Source organism: Mauremys mutica, chromosome 14 (genome assembly GCF_020497125.1).
Source record: "Mauremys mutica isolate MM-2020 ecotype Southern chromosome 14, ASM2049712v1, whole genome shotgun sequence".
NCBI classification, from domain to species: Eukaryota; Metazoa; Chordata; order Testudines; family Geoemydidae; genus Mauremys; species Mauremys mutica.
This window is the reverse complement of record NC_059085.1, coordinates 14,559,962-14,584,598: the sequence shown is the minus strand read 5'-3', so window position 1 is coordinate 14,584,598 and position 24,637 is coordinate 14,559,962. Positions and strand designations below refer to the sequence as shown.

Below are 24,637 nucleotides of genomic sequence, written 5' to 3'. Positions count from 1 at the left end.
GGGTATGTCTACACTGCAACTGGAGATGGGATTGCAGCTTGCGTAGGCTTAACCCCTAGCAGACACAGCTAAAAATAGCCATGAAGGTGAGGTGTCATGGACACCGGCAGGGGCTATGAACGCGAGTATGTACCCAGCATTCTGGGTAGGCTTGTATAGCCCATGCTAGATTAAAGCAAGCGCCGGTATGACTACTGGGTTGCAATCACATCTCACATAGAACTGTAGACATACCAAGTGTCTAAAACATCCTTGCTTGCCTGAAGGAGGCTCGATCCCCTCTGGCAAAGGCTAAGCCCCATTAAGAGGCCTAGATGAAGCCACCTTCGCAGTCGTCGTCCCTGTTGATAAACAGCAACTCTCGGGACTGTCAAGATTAGAAACACAAATTAAAGGGACGCACAGGTGACCCAATAGTTTCCTTCCTATAAAGAAATGGATTCTGAGATCAAGTAGCAGAAGGCAACCAAGCCCCACTGTACCTGGGATAGTAAGCTGTGTAGTTCATGTAAAGCTGAGCAGCCTGAGCCGGGTAGTAGGTAACAGTTGGAGGGGCAGCAGCAGAAGCCTGGGGAGTCCTGGTTGTGGATAACAGGGCTTGTGGCTGGTAAAGTGCTGCTTCTGCTGGGATCACTGCTGCGGCTGTTTGGAAAGCAGCATACGCTGGTGGAGAAAGACCTAAAAAACAAACCAGAAAAACAGACCCATCAAAACCAGGAATTGGCCTGGGGTGGGAACAAGATGGGAGAAGAATTATTTGTTCCGTGATTATTATCCACGCTAAGAGCATCTGACCACAATGAACTAAAGCTCACACAATGTCTGCTCTAAACCCTCTCTCAATGGGAAACACCATCATGTCAACGCGAATGACAGGATTTCTGGGATACTTGGAATAAACAATACCTACCAAGTGCTTGAAGAGGAATAGCCTCAGCCATATTAAAATGGATACTAGAAAGCTGCACAGTTAGCCAAAGAAAGTATGAAGCTACGTGAACAGATAATGCAGGGCATTGGACGCACATGTGCGCACACTTATACTTCTGTTCCTTCTAGCAGAAGTTGCTCTCTGTGGGACAGATTTTCAAAGAAGCTAGGTACACAAGTGTACCTTCAATTCTCAACCGACAGTCTGCATGCAACTACTGCAGACTGATAAGCATATCAGGATATTGTAAATACAAATGGCTAATTAAATTCATTTGCATGCACAGATACCTGTTTGTCATATAAAGATTAAGCATGCGACTGCACACCTTGCTTTTTTTTTGAAAAATTTGGCCATCTATAGTTTAATGTTTTGAACATATCCACATTGTGATTGGGTAATCAAACAAGCTTGAATGGAAATCATCAGCCCACAGTAAAGCCCCATATGTTAAATTATAATCACTGTAGTATTTATATATTCTTAAGAAAGAGACAAATTGTTAATTCGCTGGAAGTGTTCAGTACATAGTAGGGATAGTAATACTGTTCACAGATGACAGCCAGTAAAATCCATCCAATTTCACCCCCCCACCACAGACTCCATTAGAAATATATCCCAATGGATGTTTCCTTCAAAAACAAGCTATCCCCAAGAGTAGCACCTTCTCAATGCTCAGAGGCAGAATAGCAAGAACATTCACTGGCAGCTATAGTAAAGAATGTCTTCCAATTTGAAAACAAAATAATCCAATTCCAAAAAGGTTTCACTACAGGCAAGTCTACTGCAGAGCTCAGAAGAACAGTACACCCATAAAAGCAAAAGTGCGCAACATATTCACTGGCAAGGCATCTCTGACATCTATTCACCACCGAAAACATAATAAAAATGCTTCAATCACTCCCATTATTGCCCAAGGGAACAACTTCCAATCTCAGCTATATACAGATGGATGATTATTGATCACGGCAAAACCCAAGTCAAAAAGATGAAAGGCCACAGAGCTTGAGCACCTACCACATATCAGCCTTTAGCAGCAGAGAGCAGAAGAATTGGAGACTTACATGGTAACTTACATGGCGGTGGGGATAAGCCACTACGATTTAAAGTGCCACCCATTAAAACAAAGTTCATCTCCTCTCCTGAACACTGGAACACTTCCACGTAGCGGTCCTTCATCATTTTCTTGTGACACTTCTGGGCCACCAAAAAGGCTCTATCAGAAGATTTCATTTGGATAAAAGCATCACCTGATGGTCGTCCCTGAGGAATCGGGAACAGATCATGCTAAGAGTCATTCGACTTCCCAGAGCAATAAGTAGGGTTGCCCTGCCCCAGCCCAGTGAAAGTGAGTGAGGGTGGTGGAGAGCAAGCGATGGAGGGAGGGGAGATGGAGGGAGCGAGACGGAGCCCCAGGGAAGAGGTGGGGCAGGGCCAGGACCAGGGTGTTTGGGTTTGTGTGATTAGACAGTTGGCACCCTAAGCATAAGGTATGCCTGAATTTCAGACAAATGTTAAGACCAAGTGTTTATTGAAACCCTGCAGCATAATAATTTCAAGGAGTGACTGGCCAAACTTACTTCATTAAATCATTGGTTATATTTAGTAATGGAAGCAAAACATCACACTACCAATTCCAGTTAAAGCCTTACTTCAGTAAACTATAAAGCCATGTTACAAATTGATTCCCAGGTTTGTGGTGCTATGGAGCACAGAACACCATGGCTGTTCTCAGAGACAGGAAAAAAAACGCTGATGAAAAGTGGCTTTTCAAATAAACGATAATTTGTTTTTATTAAGAAAAAATATTTTTCAACACCTTTTTTTAAAAAATAAAAGTTTGTTCAATTTTGATTTGTAGGGGTGTATGTCTCTCTCTCTCTCTCATACTCCCTCCCCTTTAGTAGAAAAAAAAGTGGGGGGGAGGAAGTAAGACACTTAAAAAATATTCTCCCAGTTTTCTGCTTGTACAAAAAAAATGGAAGAAGCTGGAGGGAGAAGACAAAATGTAAACCTCTAAAATGAACCCAAAAAACACAAACAGAACTTTTAAATTAGAAATGAACACTTTTCCATCAAAACCCTCCAAAATCCTGAGACTTTTCAAACCAAACGACAAATGTTCTCCTTCTTCCAAAATGTTTCACAAAAGCTAAAATTTAATCTTCAAACCAGTTCCAATTTAGCTGCTCTACAAAAGCAAGGGCTTCCTGTGGACCACACCCAAAAGTAGGGATATTATGGTAACTCCCTGGAACAGGACAAAGTCGCTTGCGGTTCCATCTTGTGCTGCTGCTGCTCAGGCAGCCAGACCAGGCTCACTGTTCCCATTGCAGTTCAGTGAACCCAGTAGCTAAGCAGGGATGCTATTTAAAAAAAACCTCATTCCTACCCTCTATGTTTCCCACAGCACTGGACCTACTTGTGGGGGAAGATTTAAAGATAGCCACCAGTGCAGAGTAGAGAGAGCTGATCACAGTTCCATCCCCTACCAATCCTGGAAGGGGTGGAGCTCAGAATCATTGATTTAATTTAACCCTCTCCCCTGCCACCCTTATGTCTGACTCCATGCAGCAGGAATCAGTGGTCGCTATTAAAAGCGTCACAGTGCTAAGATCACAGTAAACACTAGCCCTGTTTTATTAAAGAGGAGAAGCTACTTTTGCAAGGTCACATAAGATCAGAGGCAGAGTCAGGAAGAGAGATCAGGTTTGACTCCTAGGCCTGGTCTTTAATCAGAAGGTGAGCCAGCCTCCCTGCAAAGTTCTGTTACCTGTTGATTAAGGACCATGTGGACTCCATGTGGTTTGATATCTGCTGTCGCGTCTCCCATGAATTCCAGGATGTCATCAATGCCAGCTGTGTAAGGAAGGCCCCGGAGCCGGACACAGTCGCGGATGCTGCCAGCAGCAATGGTGTAAGGCGGGGGGATGACAGGAATGATGGGAGTTGGAAGAGTGGGGATGAGAGGTGTTGACAAGTATCTGTTAAGCACCTAACGGCAAAAAAACATAAGTGGATGGATAAGAGTTAAAAACCCTTATGGGGTACAAATAGGTCTTCAGCATTCATTGAAACATAACCAACTGTTTTAGAACAGGCAAAAAAATGTTGTATATATAAAATAGTCCCAGCTTTTCTTTTCTCTTTTCTTTTTTTTTTGCGGGGGGGGGGGGGCGGGCGGGACGGGGGGCGTAGCAGCGCTTTTTTGGCACTTTTCAGTTTCAAATAGGGGGAAGATCTAAATAGAGCCATTGACAAATTGAATTTAGAAGGGTCCATTTAGGTTTCTACCAATCTCATTAAATAAAAGACAAAAGTAGATTATAGTTACTTATTTTACAGGATCCCAAAATGCAGCATTTGAAAACATCAGGCTCGCCGATAAACCCAAATTGGTACAATTACCAGTTACAGATACTTCATTAAATTAAGGTACTTCACATACAGCTATGTATCTTTAAAAAAGACTTTTTTTTTTTTAAATAAAGTTCTACTCTCCTGCTTTCCACGGTAAAGCACTTTGTAAGAGCTAAATATTACTACTACTTAGTCAATGCTCCCGTAGCTACCATGCAGAGTTCTTGAATAAAAAGAACAGTAAAAGCAGTGGATGCCCATCTTTCTCAGTCCCCCATTGTTAACATTTTATTTGCTCTCTGATCTCTCCCAAAGGACAAATATAGAGAGGGAGAGAAAGAGATAATTGGAAACACGTGGCACTGCCAGAAGAGGCTGTTGGGACTTATTGTTCAAAAGCTAATTACAGAGTATGAGCAATAAAATAAGTTAGGACAGACAAACAGGTTACACTAGTCGGTGCAGCAAAGAAGAGGCAGACTTCAATAGCAGGCTTTAATTTTGTCAGCAGTGATTCCACTTGGACTGTTGTGCTTCATTAGAAACAGTAGGAGCAATCTAATGCTCTAAGTATACACATTACTAAAGGGAAGGTTTCTCAACTATCAGACGGTTATTGTTTTGACTACTGCAGTTTTGTCTATTTTAACACTAGCCAGTGAGCTCGCTCTATAGATAGGGCTCCCCGTTGCCATGTGAACAACTGGGCTCCAATTCCCAGAACTGGACTATTGCTCCTTGGATCAGCATGATGTATGAGTGCCTCACTTCAGAGACCCCCTCTGATAAAGCAAGCAGCAGCATATTCCTCTAGTGTGAATGCAGCCTTATGAAGTTCTCCTTAGTCAAGGAGACTGGAGTAGTAGGACATGAATTTTTAGGCACTCAATGGAATTATCCTCCCTCAAGGACATAACAACAACGAACACCACAAGCCGATGCCATTTCATTTACAAAATGGGTTTTACTATAGCTGTGTCAGGTTTAATAGACTATTCTATGTCTATGGGCACAGTGGTGTTGATAAACACCAGCAATTAACATGTAGCATAGATATTCTTCCACTTGCCTCACTGCTTACTTGGATAAAAGTATACCATATGATATAGCGCAAACAGGAAAAAAAATGCAGAAATTACTAGATGAAATTCTATGCCCTGTGTTATGCAGGAGGCCAGACTAGATGATCATAATGGTCTCTTTTGGCCTTAAAGTCTATGAATACAGTATCCCAAAACAGGTAGTCTGCCATATCTCCTTAAATATGGTAATTTCAAAGGCTCAGCTTGCTGGTGACAAGAAATGTTGTTACTTTCTGAAGTGATGTTTAATTGAAATGGGCCAGGGTTAATTTTTTTACAATATTACTAGATATCTAGGAGTACAGTGAGAGAGAGAAAGTAAGTGGAGTAGGGGAGGGAAGGAAAGTCAGGTTGTTGGGGGGGGAAATTGAGAATTTCATTCCTATTCTTCAAAAATCTATTAGGCACTTCTCAAAAACTCTAGATGTCCCTAAAATGACCAAATTTTAACAAGATCCTTGACTGTACCTGAGTTTTAATCACACACCATATTACAGTTCTATTATAGCTCTTTATAAACCAGAGGTGGGCAAACTTTTTGGCCCAAGGGTATGGAAATTGTATGGTGGGCCGTACATGCTCACGAAATTGGGGGTTGGGGTGTGGGAGGGAGTGAGGGCTCTGTCTGAGGGTGCAGGCTCTGGGGTGGAGTCAGAAATGAGGATTCAGGCTGCAGGAGTGGGCTCCAGGCTGGGGCAGGGGTGCATGTGGGGAAGGTGAAGGCTCCAGCTGGCAATGCGGGCTCTGGGGTGCAGGACGGTGGGACCGAGGGGTTCGGCGGGTGGGAGGGGGGTCAGGGATGGGGCAGGAGGGTGGGGTGCTGGAGAGGGCTGGGGCACAGGCTCTGGGTGGCACTTACCTCAAACAGCTCCCGGAAGCAACGGCATGTCCCCTCGACAGCTCCTACACGGAGGCGTAGCCAGGCGACTCTGCACCCTGCCCAGTCCAGAAGCACTGCCTCTGCAGCTCTCATCAGCCGCGGTTCCCAGCCAAGAGGAGCTGCGGGGGTGGTGCTTGGTGCGGGGGCAGTGTGCAGAGCACCTTGGCTGCCCCTATGCGTAGGAGCCGGAGGAGGGGACATGCTGCTGCTTCCAGGAGCCATGCGGAGCGGGGCAAGTCCTCGACCCACTCCCCAGCAGGAGCTCGAGGGCTGGATTAAAACATCTGAAGGGCTGGATGCAGCCCCCGGGCCGTAGTTTGCCCACCCTTGTTATAAACCATTTACAAATGGATGTTACAAACATGTTACAGATAATGAGCAGTATGTATTATAGATGGGTTATAAGTAGAGGGAGTCATAAATGGTTATAAACAACTTGTTGGATTCTAATGATTGATTAACCATGTAGTAAAACATCAATAATCAATCAACCCTTATAATCTATTTATAAACGTAAACAGAATATAAAAAGTGTTTGGAAGAATTCTGTGGTTAGGCACACAAATTTTTAAAAAATGCTGCAGATTTTCAAGCAGCCCAACCCCTTAGGGATCCACTGTTGAATATAAAAATACAAGTTAAAAAATTAAGTCAGTTTCAAACTTGCCAGGCAAGTGGAGGAAAAAGACGTATCTGATGATCTCTATCTAATGATATGGGCAGTGTGAAGGAGAGGGAAGAAAAAAAAAAAATCAATGCAACAAAAGTGTAAAAACTATGCAATCAATAATCAAAATGTCTTCTTTGATACTTGATTTATGTAACAGAAAAGCTGCTCCCACTATACTGTTTTTGCAAGACCTAAAGTGAAGGTCAGCATTTACAAGTACAGGGTAACATTAGAAGATGACTGGAAAAGGTAAGTTTTCTGGATTTCATAGCCAGTAGTTACAACCTGCTGGACTTCTGCTGCTGTGCTCCTGAAGAGTTCAATGTAACGTTTCCCAAGGATCTCCTTGTGCTTTTTAAGTGCATTCTGTGCATATTCTTCACAGGAAAACAACACAAACGCATCTCCCGTGGGTCTTCCATCTGGGTACTTGACAAAGAGAAGTCCCTCTTTCCCTCCTGTGACTGGACACTCAGGCCCCAAGAACCCCAAGACATCCTCCAGAGTGGCTGTGAAAGGAAGGCCCCTCATCCGGATGATGACTTGATTCTCCTTGGACAAGAACTGGGCTACTTCATTGGAGGTGCCTGGCCGGACAGGAAATAAAAGTGTGTCCATTTAGTTTGGAAACAGTGAGGAACCAGGACAAATAGACCTAGCAACACAAGGTGCATGGACATCTCCTGATAAACTACCAGTTCTGTACAGCCCATGGTACCAGAGACTTGCTCAGGAACCACATCTTGATGTGAAGCTACCCCTAAGTACATTGACTGGTTGCTTAGAGCAACATGAAACCATTCAAGAGCGAGACAGGAGGATTAGTAGCTGGCACCAAGCAACAAAACAACTGACAAGCATGGAGACTTCTCTCCCCTCCCCCCTTCGTGCTCCTGGGTATACTACTTTAAAAGTGCCACATTTTAAAACAAAAGGTGCATGAAAGTATTTCACATAAATCTATTGGCATTAGCGAGAACCAAGAGCTTATACAAGATACAAGGAATCGCCCACAGCAGAAACAACTGAGGTTTCTCTTCTCCCTCTAAGGGTGTGTATACAGCGCTGGGGGGGGGGGGAGAGAGAGAGAGAGAGAGAGAGACACACACACACACACACACACAAGCTCTGCTAAAGCTAGAGCACTAAAAATAGCAGTGTAAGTGCGGCAGCACAGGTGGCGGCTCAGGCTAGCTACCCAACTACAAACCCCGGAGGTTGAGTGGGTTTGTACTTGTGTGACTAGCCTGAGCCGCCACCTGAGCGTCTATGGCCACACTGCTAAGTTTAGTGCACCAGCTCAAGCAGAGCTAGCGCGCGTCTGTCTACTTGTGCTGGGAAGCATCCGGTATTTGACCCTATGAACTTCTGAAGTGCAAAGAGAAAAAGTCACTTATTAGTCCTTTATGTTCTCACCCACCTGAAGAGTAGAAATAAACATTACACTTTAGTAAATAGGTTTATCTTAAAATTACTCACCTCCAGCAATCTTTAAAAATTCTTCTCCAGTTGCTTTGTAAACCTAAAACCAAGAAAATGGTTATATTTAAACAAACAGAAAAATGTTCAATGGTCAGTACTAAATTGAAAAGTAACATTTTCTAGAGCCCTGTAAAACTTCAGAATGTCTCATTTTTTAAACAACCAACAAAAGTAACTTTAAAAACTCAAACGAAGGATAGGATTTCCAGAAACAGCTAGTGAGGGCAGAGGTTCAGTTCCCAGTGACCGTCAATAGGAGCTGGGTGCCTAACTCCCTTAGTCTCCTTTGAATATCCAACCCAAAGTTAGTGAAAGACAATTCCCCTCTAGTTATATAATAAGTCTGTAGAGCACAGTATTGCACTGGGGGATAACCTTCTGCACTAGTTTAAAACTGGCTGCATTCCCAGCATAGTGGGGCTGATATGTTGTCATGCTGTAGTTCTTTACCTCAATGTATCTGCTACCCATGTGATGCTTATGTCTTTCCAATGCCAAATCTCTCTGTTCAGGGTTGACAAATCGCACTAGGGCTTCCCCATTTCGCCTTCCTTGAGCATTCAGGCAAAGGGCAACACCGCCTCTGAAAAAGCAAGAACCCAAAGTAAAAGCTAAGATTGAATCATCAATGCCTTATAATACATCATTGACATAATTCCCCACTCTTTTATTCAGCAGGAAAATACAGAGGCCAGGCTTTAAGAAAGTGGAAAAACTTTGAAAGTACAGCTCTAACAACATTTATTGACCCAAAAATCATTTAAACAAAAACAAAACAAAAAAATGGCTCTGCTATATAATCCACTTCTTTGGTAGATTAGTGAGGCAAGTGTTTTACCACACCATACCATCAATACTTTACAGTGCTTCCCACAGGCAGAAATGCTTGATGTACAGTTAAAAAGTGAAGTAAATTCACAAAGAACTGAAAAGGTGGATTTAGAATTGTAAATTCATATTGGTAACTTAGGAAAAATCTTTGAAAGAATATGGAAGTTAAAAAGCCAAAAAAATTCAAGTTAAACAAATAAACTTGCAAAATTTAGAGAATAATGTATAAATATAGAGTTATGGTACACCCAAACAACTTCAATTCCGATCCTGGTAGCTATAGCCCAGGAACAACCAACCAGAACATTATAAATTCAACTGACTTGGCCTCCTTCATCTATTTAAAAATAAATAATAATAAAAAAATAAAAACCACACACAACACATTGGGGCAATTACTTTATACTGTTCCCCAAAGCCATGTACTTCTCAACAGAGAAATATTGTTAAACACACAGCTGTGTTATCTATGTATAAGCCTCCGAACAGAAATCTCATGTACAGTACTGTAGGGCATTCTAATGACTGCCGCAGTGCATTAAATTGTACATTCAATCTCTATTAAACCTCTGTATCAAACTAATACTGTAGGTTTACTACCTTTCATATTCAAACTGTAGAAATAGAATAGGTTTCCCAAATGTAAAAAGATTTCAAAATCTTTAGGAAAACTTATTCAGAGCTTTGTTAACTTATTAATGGAAAAATCACATCTTACAAACTAGGTAAGAGTATACCAACTGGAAGATGAAAGTAAGGAGGTGCTACAGAACCAAAGAAAAGGTTGTTCTGGGTACCTTGGCTCTGCATTTCTAGACCTTTCCAATTTTTCCCCTTCTTAAATTTTGTTTTAATGTATCACTTCCTGGCGTTCTAGTCTTTATCATCATTAATAAAAAGGTTCAAAATTTTTCTGCCTTCTAACTGATATATATTTACAACTAACTTCCTCATCCAGCTTACTGTGTTTTGTCTGGGAATTTCCCCTCACTTTTTCAAATGGAAATATGCTGGTACCCCTGCATAATGAAGTATATATATTCATCTCTAAATATGTAAATTAGATATCAGTTGGAAGCTATGCTAAATTAGCATATCTGCAAGTTAGAATTATACAAACATTTCTTCCAAACAATACTTGTGGGCTTCCGAGACCATTCTTCTTAAGAGCTAGACTAGAATCCTGAAACATTAGCCCCAAATTAATTCTTCCCCAATTAGCTCATATTAATCTTTGACTGAACCCTGACTACTGCAACTAAGAGCTTGTACCCGTAGTGATAGCAACAAGTGAATTTGTGGTGCATGTTCTAATGAAAGAAATCTCCCCTCTTCATTTACTTGTTCAAGAAATGCTTCGTTTGCTTCATAGTCTTGTGAGGAGGGTGAAGATGGGTATTTTGGTTACAGGCTAAAATCTTAAGAATAGGAGTCAGAAAACCTAGATCAGTTCCTCACTCTACCACAAGTCCTGTGTGAGGAATAATCTATTTCAGGGGTCGGCAATCTTTCAGAAGTGGTATGCCGAGTCTTCATTTATTCACTCTAATTTAAGATTTCACGTGACAGTAATACATTTTAATGTTTTTAGAAGGTCTGTTTCTATAAGTCTAATATATAACTAAACTATTGTTGTATGTAAAGTAAATAAGGTTTTTAAAATGTTTAAGAAGCTTCATTTAAAATTAAATTAAAATGCAGAGCCCCCTGGACCAGTGGCCAGAACCTGGGCAGTGAGAGTGCCATTGAAAATCAGCTCGCATTTTCGTGCCATAGGTTGCCTACCCCATATCTATTTCATCAATGACAAAACCGGACACAGAGGGATTGTGTCTTGCTGAACATGATGGCTGGTAATAGCTCCAAGTTTGTACTAATTAGTGCACACTAGAAAGAACAAATTAGTAAAGGTGGGGCAAAAATCTTTTATTGGAACCTTTCCTGAATTTTGTGAACTGCACGGATGAGGAAGACCACACAGGGTTAGCACTTCCTTTACAAAATAAAGGCTGATGATAAAAACAAAGCAACACAGCATTAGACCGGATGTAGCACTCTTACTTGGCAATATTGAGTCCTTTGAAAAAACGGGCAATATCTTGATCTGAAGACTGCCAAGGCAAACCTCTAGCACGTATTACTGTTTCGCTGTCTACTGCTTCAGATTTACTACTGCAGAAAAAGAGAATAGTAAAATTCAAGGTAATTAATCCAAGTTTTCTTTTACACTATTACTACTAAATTTCATTGTAAGTATTAATTCAGCACATGGATCACAGAGAATGTCTTAAAACCACTGGGATATTTGCTGTTGGGATTTTTCTAATCATTCCCTTTCTTGACTGAAATGAGAAGCAAGCTACTATGAATAATACCTATATAAGACCTTGAAATATGCTGTGAGGCCATCCCATCACTCAAAAAGGTGTTGTATTTTTGTTTTCAATAGCCAAAACGTACAGTAACAAGTCTGCAGGGAATTGAATTAGATTCATGAGATTATTAGAGGTGATTTAGGGTCAACAATCCTTTGGAAGATGGTTTGCACACCATCACTAATGATAAGTTTGATCAAACAGGTTTTAGACAGCAGAACTCCTGGTTACTGCAATTTCTTTCAAAAGCAAAACACATTTTAGATCTCCACCTTTTCTCCCCCCAAGCCACAATTTAGAATAGCACAAAGAGACAAAAGCTTAATTCCTCTTAGAGGAAAATGAAGGAATTACATTAATTTAGGAACAGTTTGTCGAGATATAAAGTGAGAATCTCTGGGCAAAGAGAATGGTATCCAATATAACTTGAGACATTTCATGGTACAGTTACAAAGGGCAAGCTCATCTTAATTGCCACTTCTGATTGGAAGGGGGTAGGTTATCTTACCCCTATCCCTTCCAGTCTCTTCCTTTCTATAACTTGATTGGAAAATTCCAGCAGAGAGAAAGAGAAAAATAATTTCCTGGTCACCTGTGAATTATCCACACCAGATGCTGAATACCCACTCATTAATATACACAGTACACCACACGATAGGGCATTATATGAACCTAAATGCACATTGCTAGTGATACCGGCAACTAAAGTGAGAAAGAGCCAAGGTGCAATTTATATCACTGCTAATCAACAACTTTTGTTTAAAAGTTTGAGTGAAAGCAGCAATCCCCAGAGGTCAGAGAATCTGTAGGAGATTTCTAAACAGTCTCTGACTGGACAGCAAGTAACCAGCATTTACATATCACGCAGCTCTCTCACTCTTTTTGCCATTAGAGTGCAAAGGCTCCCTTCTACTAAGGTCCCAGAATCCCTCAAATTATCTTCTGTTCCTTACATTAGCTTCAACTGCCGTTTGTAAGACAGTTTGCAATACAGTGTACAGTACAATTGCTCCTTTTTACCATCCCTCTGTACTGAAAGAAAGAAAATGGTATACTGCATGACAGATTATATTGGTTTAGTGTGTACAAGATACTATCCCTGTCCATGCTAAAGACAGTTTCTAAATATTTATCTTCTACTGACTAAACGGTTTCAGCTCCACTGATGTTAGTCTTGTCCATCACTAGTGTATATGGACCACCAGCATTTTATGCACTATAACAATTGCACATACTCAGAGCAGGGCTAGATGACAGTGATTAAGATATCAGTGGCAACCTGTCTACACTGGGGCTTCCCAACATTACTACCACCAGTGGGGCTGAACTGGTTAGCAATGATGGAAAATGTTTGCAAAGTGTTCCTAATGTAGCTAAAACCCATATCAGCTAAAAACTGCAGCAACAAAGGCACTTACCAGGGACCTGTTTCATACTTGTATTTCACAGTTTCAGGGTCAGTAAATCTGCAATCTGTAACTAATAAGAGATTAAGTTAAAATATAGTCCTGAACAACAGCTATTTCAGCAGCAGTGAAAATGCCCTTGACAATTTAATAAGATATTTTGCCTCTTCCCAAGAGAATCCCATACAAATATCCCACTTACTGCAGGTTTCAGAAAGCATGCTGAAAATAATAGCCACCATGGTTTTCACTTGCCATACACCAAAGTCCTCCTCTGTTTCATCTGTCTCTAAGCCTATATCTATACAGCGAGTCAAAGAAAATAAAAAGGATTTCACAATCATTTGTCAACAAGTTATAAGGCTTTGCTATTGTCAACACAAAACTGACAATCCAATTAGATCAACTTTAACAGCGACATGTGACCGCTGCATGTGTGTCACTCTGCTCTTAAACTGGTTAATATTCACTTTATTGGTCAACATTCTGAAAACTACTGATAGCTGACATCATCTCAGCCTAAGTTTACAAAACTTGGAGTTGTTCCTACTATCCCTGATAAACACACCTGATCTTTTACTGTATTCATCTGGACCACAAAATTCCTCCCTCAGAGTAAGGTTGGTTTTTTTTTTTTTTTATAACATTAGCCTCCCTCTGGGTCAGACACTCAGAACTATTACCAACTGCAAGTACAAATGTACTTCGATGTGCATCTTCAGGTGCTCAGTTCTAGAGAAGATCATTTTACTCAAGTGCTAGATAAGCATTTTCTTTTAAGGCGAAGTTTGTGTCAATATCACAAAGAATTAAAAAACCCTGTAAGTGTACCGAACTCATTCTAAATCTCATTACTAGACAGAAGACTAAATGTGAAAAAAATATGTTAACAGCTGAAGACTGCAACACTATCTTCAGGGTTATGTTAAAAACTCTTTCAGCTCTATGTAGAGATGAATTTTTAAAACCAGCTTCCAATTAATTTAGTGGGATGAAAACTATAAACAATTGCACGGAGAATTATGGTTTAGAAGTGACATCAAAAGGATACAGTCTGCCATGGATTTGATAGTTTGATCCTTCACGGGGGCTGAATTGGGGTAGCACGTGTGAAACTCCTTGCGTAGATCATAAAATGAATAAAAGCAGTCTGACAGCAGGAAGTTCTACAAGGAAGGAAGGGAGAAAATAAATTAACATTATGAATGTCACATCCCAGCAAAGGACAATTAGGGTTTTTTGGGGTTGAACAAGGACCTTACCTGGGCACAGTTTATTTTATATCATAAATTTTTATTTTATACCAGATCTACTCTTTCCCTCTCCGATTACAGCCCTGCAATTTAATTCTCTTATCACCAACTTCTAATAGTTGGTGTCACTGACTGCAAGGATATACGCTCCTAGAGTAGCAAATCAGGATAGCTTCCCAGATATAAGTCCATGCAAAACAGTTACTAGTTTTAAAAACTGAGTGGTGCTGTTATATTAAGGTTCCCATTTAGGATATTGTATCTTTTTCTTCTGTGCTCTTGCCAAAAGCAAGGGGACTCCAAAAGATAAGCACCACAGGTTAAAATGTTAAAAAAAAAAAAATTTAAGAAAAGAAAAAGGAAAATTGTAATAGTATAGAAAATACTTTCCAATCACTTTGCCCAATATAGGATAAAACAGATTTCTGGAAATAAGTGCTGCATTAAACATTATTCCTCCCTTCCTACAAATAAACAAGCTAAGCGGACAGGTGGTAACCCAGGTCTATTTCAGTAGTCTCTTTCTCTGCTAGTGCTTTGTGAAGTTTGATTTCATCCAAGCAAAATAGCACTCACCTTTGTTAGGATTGAATCGTTAAGGAAAGTCATGAGAACCCTATTGCAGTGGTCACCTAACTTTTTTGATCGCGCACCCCATCAGTAAAAATTTTTTTGAGCATGTACCCCCTGCTCCCGGCCGAACTGTCAAAGCAAAAAGCTGCTCAGACTCCCGGCCAAACCTCCGGGGGGGCGGGGGGGAGCAGCAGCGCTGCTCTGGCGGCGCTCCTCCTGCTGCGCACCCCACTTTGGAGACCACTGCCCTATGGAGAAGTTACAAAAGCCAGGGTCTGAGGGTTGTAAAGAGGTTTTAATAATGTTTGAAGATGATGCAAAAATATGTTGGGGAGCGGGGAGGGAAGAAACCTCACAACTGAGTGAGGCCCATCCCTCAGTCTGGTAGGAACAGTTGTTCTGTCTCCAGTGTTTTGGGGGGGAGGGAGACAGAAATAGGTAGAAGGGATGAAGAGTCCTTTTAATCTACTGCCTTTCCATATTTTTTCTGCTTTACACTCCACACCTTTGGCGCCCCATTATTATAGCCACCATCCTCCCAGCCAAGAAGCAGACTCTTCCTAGAGTCAGTCAACACCACTATTTTATTAGCTACAGGGGCCACCAATAAATATTACTGAAACATCTTACTTCCCGGAATAGCATTATGTGTCTCAGGTGTATGAGTAACATGCAGGATATTTTCTTTGTTGATTTGAAATAGAGGACTGTTTCTTCCACACCAAGCTCTGCTCTCATACCTTTTTGGATGCTTCTGGGTGGAGGACCTGCCGAATGAGCAACTGGCCATCTGTGCAGAGTGTGTAAGAGCTTCTTCCCAATAACTTCAAATCACTGGAGATCAGCTGGCTAAACTAAAAATAAAGTGGTAAAGTTCATTTTTATTGATGGTTTAGCTTGTCAGTCCATCTTACTGCTTTATAAATTTTATTTACCAAATGTATTTCCAAAGATAAAAAGGAAATTAAACACAATGATAATCTTTGAAAGATCACAACTGATAGAAGAGAATGGGGCTCCCGTTATCTGAAGGGCAGACAGACAGCTATTAGGCAATTACAGGACAGAGATTTATACCACAAGGACAAATCCCGCCCTAAAACCAGAAAGCAGGCATTTCAGCAGGAGTTAAAATTGTTGGAAGCTGTCATTGTAACAGTAAGGTTCAAACATTTGGACTCCTTACTATCAGTTTTCTGTTGAAAGCAAGAGAATATTAGACCAAGCACAACACTGATTTTGCAACACCACTTCTAGAACTAAACTGGACCCAAGTTTTATTTTGTTTTTAAGCTTAATAAAAAAAAACCCAAGAGCTAGGATGCTACTCTTTAGGGTTTATTGGTATTTTAACAACCGCATGCTAATCAAAACCAAACAAATTGAGGTCTGATGTCTTGAGTAATGAATTTGTAAGAGTCTATGCAAAGGCAAAAGAATGTTAGAGATATGGTACAGTAAACATTAACACAAAGCTATCCCATCTTTTCAGGCTAACAGTGTTGAGCCTCACTAGGAAAAGGATTGTTTGCCCCTAATTTCTGGATTGTTAAAATGTTATTTTCCATCCTTGTACATAAATTTCTATCCTTTTGATCAATCTATATCAGTGCTAGAGGCCTTGATATAGGGATTACCATAACTAACAAGCTATTTACTGATTTGATAAGCGGAGATAATTTTCAAGGGGACAAACATAATTAGTTTAAATTGCCCCCCCCTATGCATACATTCTTGCAGGGAGGGGGTTGCATTGTACCACAAACAAAACAATAATTAATAGCATGATTCAGCATCCACACGTTTCTTTCAGTAATGGCTTTTCCTTGCAGTTTGCTTTTTAGAATAGTGGTTATCTTTGCACTATTGCTGCACCTATTCATTTAGACAAGCATACATGGCACTATACAGATCCACAATCCGTCTCTGCTCTTCAGACGTTACAGCTTAAAGGCTTGATTCTGCAGCTATCACACAAGCAATTAGTCACATGAGATCAACGTGGTGACCAAGTGTTGCAGCATCAGGCTTTAAGACGCAACAAGGAGAGACAAGCCCAGAGGATATGAGTGGTTAAGGCAGAGTACTTTTTGTAGCACCCTCATTAGGTCCGATTTTTGGTAATAAACTTTTTTTTTTTAAATGTTTTAATTAATTTGAGACAGGTGAGCTTTGCAGCAATGTTGAAAGTGAACTGGAAGGAAGAGGCAGGTTGTTAATATAAAGGTGTTCCAGATTAACATGAGGGCTACTTCTGTGCACAGATTAGAGGTTCAGGTTTGAATGGGTGCAACTTCCATCAGTTTCTATGAGCGTTTCACCAGCTTATGTCAGGGCTGAATTTTGCTCTATGTGTCGGGATGTGTTCTGCCAAGAGACTGTCAGAAAAAAGAGAGAGACAGACACTTTTCCTCTGAATGCCCAGCACAGGGCAAAGTCAGAGCCACTGAGCCTTATTGAAGAAAGGGGTAATAGGGTTACCATATTTCAGGTTTCCGAAAAGAGGACACTGTGGGGAATGGGGAGCTGGAGGAGAGGTACAGTTGGGGAAGGTAAAGGGGGTACCTGCAGTGGGGTTACTCACTGGAGGTGGGGGGCGGTGTCACTCACTGTCACAGTGGTAGGGGGCTGGCGCAAGCCCAGGACACAGCGACAGCCGTCAATCAGTGCTTCCCTGCGGGACCCCCCTCCCCAGGGCTGGGAGCCTGCAGCTGTAGCTGCAGGTGAATGGACCAATCCAGCTGCCGATGCAGGGGAGGGAACGATCAGGAAGCCAACAAATTGGGGCTATTTCTGGAGCTGCAGCCTTTGCTCTGCAAAAACCCTGGACATTTCCTGTTATTTGAAAAATCCACCCAGAGAGAGGATGGCGGCTCAAGAGAGAGGCAATATCCTGGAAAACGCAAATGAATGGTAACTCTAACTGGTATAAGTCAGCCACAGGAAAAGCTTTTCATCCCCCATGCTGGCTTTCATAGTCTTCCTCTCCCCCAGGTCTCACTGGCTTTTTTCCAGAGGCTGCTGCTGCAGAGCACCTCTCCTAATTCACACATCTCCTCTGGGGAAGGAATAGGAGGGACACAGGAAGAGGAGTTTGTGGAAGCCTCTAGTAATAACTAAAGTGGGCTGCGTCCTGGGAGGAAGGAAGGAGACAAGTCTGCAAACATTCCTTTCCCTCATTTCCTTCCCCTTGCAGGCGCTATAAGCAGGCAGGCCTGCACCCTTCCCAGTCTCCTCTCAGTTCGCCCCTACTCTCCAGCAGACTCAAGATTCCAGTATTCTGCCCTGTCCAAGACTCTCTTGCACAGATGGATCATTAGAGGCAAAGGAAGAAGATTAAGTACTTCCACATGCCCATAAACTGTGCAATGGCAGGTTCCTAGCAAAGCAGCCAGGTCACTAATGATGCTTTTCTCCCTCCTAGCACTTCTCTCATCCAGGATGCATTTGTGCTCATTACTATAGTATCTAGGCACCATGTGGAGATGGCATCTGGGAACTCAAAATTGACTCTTTAATCCCTTTCATTAAAACAAAACAAAAACAAAAATCACACCAATCCAACTGGGGGATTGAGTTTGAAGGGGATTTGGTTCTCATGCCAAAAAAGTACAAGTTTCCATCCTTGACATGCTACTTTGACCTAAAATTGCTACTTCAGCAAGATAGCTGCCACAGTAGTAGCCTCAAATTACTTACCTTTCATGCACGCATACTACTGAAACGAGCAAAATGATAAACTTCCTCCCCTTTAACAAACAAATACGACTGGCGATGCTGTACTCTTCTACAGTTTGTTTTATAGGTGTGTAGCATGGCACAGCGAACATTTGATTCATTCTGTGACCACAGAAAGAGATCCAGGGGTAAGAGTTCATTGGGGCAAAAGCTACTGTAGCACAGAAGGCACGTACACACAATGTATAGTCTTGAGAAGACAAACTCTGTGCTTCAAGACTAATCTGAATCCCCTCCCAAAATATGAACTGATCTGCTTAGTAAGATTCTGTCTAGCAAACTGCACAGAATCCCTCAGCCTGCGAAACCTACCCAAGTCAACAAACATAATTGTTTCATGAACTGTCACAGCTGTTTTGAGACGTGTATCTTTGTGCCACGGCATACAAAGGCTATTCAGCATCAATACCCAGATTTTCATTCCCACCCGGCACATATCTATCTTAAGCATTTACTAATCCATGGCAACCACTGGAAACTGCAGTTTAAAGGTTTTAGGGCCAGCGTTTCAGTCATTTTACATGTGCAAGTACATCTCTTACTACCACAATTTTACACACAAACCAAGTTATTTGGTTTTTTAATTGCAATGCCCAAAGGCCCATGTAAAGATCAGGGTTCTATTTTGTTAGGTGTTGCGCGTGCGCACACACACACACACGAACGAAGACACGGTCCTGTGAAAATGCATGTACTGAGCTCATTTTGCTTGCCACAATGGTAACTGCACAAGCAAATTGTATGCAAAATTTGCACACATTTTGAACAAGGAATTACAACTGGCCTGAAGATTCTAAAAACTCTGCCCTTCCCTTCCCTTCCCCCGCTCCCAATATTCACTGGTGTTCAGTTGAATTCCACATTCAGGTAGGGCTGAATGAAATTTACGGCAGGAAAGAAATGAACCAAAGGTTCTGTCACATTTTGCACCAATAGCACAGTCTCACTATCCATTAAAGCAATCAAATCAACAAAAGGTTAACCAGTTAAAAGGTTATGTTACAAAAGCAGGTGTTTTTTTTTTCAAATGAAACTTCCACCAAAAAACATTTCATTTGATAAAAGGGAAAAAATTTTGAAAAACAATTTCCAATTTCTTTTGAGAAAAAAAAATATATATTTTAAACAGTAAGACCATTCTCCCATCTCTCAAATTACTCCCTCTTCCCCTCCAAGGAAAATAAATAAATAAATAAAATTAAATTAAATAAAAAGGTGGAGTACACTGTTTAAGATTAGAAAGTGAAAAAAAATCTCACCCCCCCCCCAACACTTTTGCAGTATAAAAAAAAAAGAGGGAAAAGGATGAGAAGGTAAGTTTGGGAAAGATACTGTTAGATTTCTCACTTTTTCCCCCTTTGCCCCCAACCTCCATGGGAAAAGAGTATTAGTAATTCTTTTTCCAGAGTAAAAAAGGTGTTGCTTTTCTACACACACACACACACACCGGGGTGTGTGTGGGGGGGGGGAGAAGCAAAGGGAAAATGTTACTGTCTTTCAATTTTCATATTTTAAAAAAAATGTGAAAGGGAGAGAACATTTCCGCCCACACCCATCACTATTTTTTTCTTCATAAGAACAAAATAGAAATAACTCTCTCACAACAAAAACCACCACCGCCACCATCACCACAAGAAGTGAGAGAAAGTAAAAAAAAAAAAAAAAAAGTAAAACAAAATTTTCAAAATTAAAGATTTTTCATTGTAAAAAGTGATATTTCTTTATTGTAAAATTTCAAACAAAACAAACATTTTCTTTTGAAGTTTCCACAATAGTCCCTCTGTCTACCCTCATACACGCACAAAAATTTAACTGGGCTCAGAAGGATGGTCTTCTCCTAAAATATTTAGCCTGCGGTTTAAGAATTCGTGTTCAGAGCAGATGAGAGTCAAAGGTCTGAAGAACATGAAACAACACAGCAGGTTATTGTTTAAGGAAGACTTTCAGCCACTGCATAAAACCCAGAGATTAAGATCTAAGAGTGCTCAAAATACCTCAACTGCAATATAAACACCAGCAAGACAAGCAAATTCCAGAGGGGTGGAAGCCCCTCAGAGGTGCAGCTCTGGAGACTGCCACATCCACAGCCCAGAAGCAAAGAGCCTCCCTGTAATAATGGAAAGTGGGGAGCTGTCTGTTTTTTCATTAGATGCAGCACCTTACTGTTTTGCTGTAGCTATTTTCTGAGATAGATACAATAAAAAGCCAACAAATATTTGCACAAAAAAGGGGGGAGGGGGAGGACTAGAAATAGCTGTAGGGTTTAACTACAGATTCTCAATGAAAGGACACCAACAATGAGCTTTGTGCCTGATGCTTCCGAAGATGCACAGAGTCCATACAAAAGAAGTGCAAGCAGGAGATATTTTAAATTTAATGGAGAGTTGGTGAAGGAGACAGATGCAGGACAGTGATTTCATGTGGCAGGAGCCTTAAAGGAGAAGGGTCTCCGACTAAGAATGAGGAGTGGTTATATAGAGTGACAGCTGAGCCCAATACTAGATGAGCAGAGGGGATAAGGGAGGGAGTAGAGGCGGTATTTGCAAAATGGGTTGAACCCAAGTCCGTGGAGAGTTGTTTTTCTAAAACAATTATAGGGTGTTTACACTGCATCTTTATAAACATTAACAGTGACATTTAGTGTAGCAGCACCAGTGTGTACTGCTAGAGATATGTTGATAAAATCACCCACCCTAATTAACAGAGCAAGAGCAGATTTACCATGTAACAAACCATATGGTGGCCCAACGACAGGGGGACCCCCAAAACGCAGGACAAATCTCTTCTGACAATCTGCCCCTGAGTCCCGGCCGGCGGCACAGCAGGGCTCAGGCAGGCAGGCTGGCTGCATGCCATGGCCGGTGGCCCCACGCCGCTCCCAGAAGCGGCCAGCTGCTGGCATGTGTCTGCATGACCCTGGTGAGAGGGAGGTGGCTCTGTGTGCTGCCCCCCGCCCTGGGCAGCGCACGGAGACCTGCTGCCACCCACGCCACAAGAGGTGCACAGAGATGTGCCAGCAGCAGGGCTAAGGCAGCTCTCTGCCTGCTCTGCCTCCCTCCACACCGCGCTGCTCCAGGAAGTGGCCAGCATGTTCCTGTGGCCCCGGGGAGGGGGTGTCATCTCTCCATGCGCTGCCCCTGCCCTGAGCACCGACTTCGCAGCTCCCATTGGCCAGGAATTGCAGCCAATGGGAGCTGCAGGGGCAGCGCCTGCAGGCAGCAGCAAATGGAGACCTCCTGGCACCTCCGGCCTAGGAACTGCTGCCGGGGGTGGTGGTGTGTGCCAGTTGCTTTGGGAGCTGCATCGCCCGAAGTAAGTGCCAGCCTCTGCCTCCCTCCCACACCCCAACCCCCTGTCCCAGCCCAGAGCCTGCACCCGCACCCAAACTTCCTCCCAGAGCCCAACCCCTGCACCCCATCCCACACTCCCGCCCCAGCCCAGAGCCCGCACCCAGCAACCAAACTCCCTCCCAGAGCCTGACCCCCATGCCCTTTCCTGCACCCCAACCCCCTGCCCCAATCAAGGTACCTCACTTTATTTTACTTCCCATTACTTATAATATAGGAAGAGGATGAAGGAAAAATGAATGAAAAACAGGGGGGAGACAAGAGAGAATGTTCTTTTTCTTGGCTTGGTCCCGAGGGGTAGGGGGGACCCGAAAACGAAGCTGCGCACAGGGCCCCACTAACTCTAAATCCGCCACTGTAACATAGGTTTATAATGTACCAGCTAAAAAATTGCCTCATGTGGAAAGTTGACAGTTATCAGATTAAAAGACTAATTTAATGAAGACATTAAGCAACTGTTAGAGTAGCAGCAAAAGGTAGTAGAGCCTTATCCTCCACCCATAACAGGCACCAAGGTCTGGGAAGTTTGAATATGAACTGCATAGCTCAATCTAGGGTGACCAGATAGCAAGTGTGAAAAATCGGGACCGGGGGTGGGGGGTAATTGGTGACTATATAAAAAAAAGCCCCAAATATCAGGACTGTCCCTATAAAAATCGGGACATCTTGTCACCCTAGATCAATCCCAACTCTTGTTACCAAAGACTCATGTAGGGAACGACATGGCCCCAAGGAAACCGTTATGGACAAGTCTTTTCAGATGAAGTTGGAGCACATCAATGTAGAAGTGGTTATCAAACCACACTGAAATAAAAGGCAAAGAAGTTCAGGCTTCCAATTAAAATCCTGACTTCTGCTTCTCTTACCACTTTCCCCTTGTGTCCTTGGCTCCAGTAATGAAAACCACCTCACCTCTCTCTCCTCTCACTCATCTTTACACTTTATTTCACGATGCCCCATATAGCTGGCACACCTTCATTTTAACTTAGAGGGTATGTGCCTTGCATGTCAAGATCCCTCCTTGAAACTCACTTCTTCCTCGAGTCTCACAAACACTAGTGTCTGTTGGCAACATGCTGACACCCATAGGTGCTGGAACAAGGGATACTGGAGGTGTGGCAGCACCCCCTGGCTTGAAGTAAGGTTTACAGTTTGGTTCCAGGGCTCTCAGCCCCCCCTCTATACAAATGGTTCCAGCACCCCACTATTATAAAACGACTACGATTACATCATCATCATCATCTGGGTCTCTCAGGGCATTTTCACACAGCCAGTCTTTGTCTTTTTAGATTGTAAGCTGCTCAGAGCGTTGAGAGCATCTTTGTAGTGTGCATTGTGCAGGGCCAGTCACTTCGGTGGTGCTTTAATAAATCATTTCATGCATTGGGAAATCATTTAGTGGTTCAACTTTGAAATAAAAATTGAACAAAAATAAGTTCTGTGGCAAACAAGCTGCTTTGTACTTAACCTCTCTGAAGCCAAGACTGTTCTTGGAGGAGGAGAAGGAGGGAGAGTGTTTGAAAGCCAGATTGAAAAACTGGCTGAACAGGATTCTGGTCGATCAGCTGAGAGTAGAGAGAGAAGCGGAGAGACATGTTTAGCCAGCAGCATGCTGGATGGGAGCCAGCACAGACTGCGATGTTTTCTGCAAACCAATCCTAAGTGGCTAAAATGACATAGCCCCCTTCATGTTGCTCTACCTATGACTGAACAAACAAGCTGTGCATCTTAGAGAAACGTGAGAATTCTTCAACAGGCCCCTTTCCACAGCTATGATCAATAAAGAACTAATATAAGAAATTGGCTGTTTGGATTTCCCTTCTCCCCCGCCCCCCAAAATACTCCTCCTTCAAAAGGCCACCAGGCATCTGCATCGGTTTCATGCAGCATCTACAGTTAGTGTAGAAGTGCTGCAAGGACATAGTTCAATTGCATAATCCATCCAGACCAGCCTGATAGAGTGACCCATATCTAGCAGTAAGACACTATCCCAATCGTGTACATGTGGTTCTATTCTAAGGAATGGTAGGAAATACATCAGCTTCTCACTCACCAGATCTGCTCCTGCACATATTCAGAGTTAGAGCTACTTGCTTGAATGTCTACAGCAAGTGTTTGGTTTCATGCCTGTTAGTCCTACAGAGCCAACACAACTACAGCAGAGCAAGCTGAGTCCTTTTACCATCATGGGACACAAGGAAGACGCAGAAGGTATTGAAACTCAAGTTGTGTTCTAAATTTCAGCTACATCGTGACTACCCGTGTAAGTGCACCCAGGATGTAAAAAAACCTTCCCAGCACCCTTTGTTCCCCTGCACTCTGAGCTCATGAACCTAGCTATGACAATGGTGAGGGTGAAAGATGGGGCAATGGACATGGCTCTGCATGCACCAACCAGTGCAGTTGGGCAGCGGGATCACAGTTGCACCCTGCAAAAGGGTGTAAGCATGGGCTATTCTGGCCTACACCTTGCTAGGGGAACAATGCCTCTATGAGTTGCTGTCAGGCACGTTGCCTCTGGTAGCTGCAGCTGGAGTGATGTGCTTCTGCACCTCACTGCATTACAGTAGCTGATATGCCACAAGTTTCCTAGGCTGGCAGTTGAAGGGTAGGGGAATCCAAATTAAATCAATTCATTCTGGAGGCAGACATGGAACCCATGGTTTTACACGTACACACGCAATAACTGTTCAACTTTTCTCTTAATGC

General features: G+C 42.4%; 1 protein-coding gene across 10 annotated transcripts in view; it reads right to left on the bottom strand.

The window, feature by feature from the left end:
* Nucleotides 1–24,637, bottom strand: part of ESRP2 (epithelial splicing regulatory protein 2) — a 66,046-nt gene that overhangs the window by 17,179 nt on the left and 24,230 nt on the right. For 8 of the 10 annotated variants that reach the window (XM_044987445.1, XM_044987443.1, XM_044987449.1 and 5 more), the window contains 11 exons: nucleotides 15,584–15,697; nucleotides 14,069–14,183; nucleotides 13,220–13,318; nucleotides 13,030–13,090; nucleotides 11,298–11,408; nucleotides 8,856–8,988; nucleotides 8,403–8,445; nucleotides 7,209–7,510; nucleotides 3,705–3,926; nucleotides 1,996–2,194; nucleotides 483–678 (listed from right to left, as the gene is read on the bottom strand). In XM_044987445.1, the coding sequence (XP_044843380.1) occupies nucleotides 483–678; nucleotides 1,996–2,194; nucleotides 3,705–3,926; nucleotides 7,209–7,510; nucleotides 8,403–8,445; nucleotides 8,856–8,988; nucleotides 11,298–11,408; nucleotides 13,030–13,090; nucleotides 13,220–13,318; nucleotides 14,069–14,183; nucleotides 15,584–15,697 (1,595 nt within the window). The remainder of the gene's footprint in view (nucleotides 1–482; nucleotides 679–1,995; nucleotides 2,195–3,704; nucleotides 3,927–7,208; nucleotides 7,511–8,402; nucleotides 8,446–8,855; nucleotides 8,989–11,297; nucleotides 11,409–13,029; nucleotides 13,091–13,219; nucleotides 13,319–14,068; nucleotides 14,184–15,583; nucleotides 15,698–24,637) is intronic. The other 2 variants (XM_044987446.1, XM_044987451.1) reach the window with 1 other exon arrangement.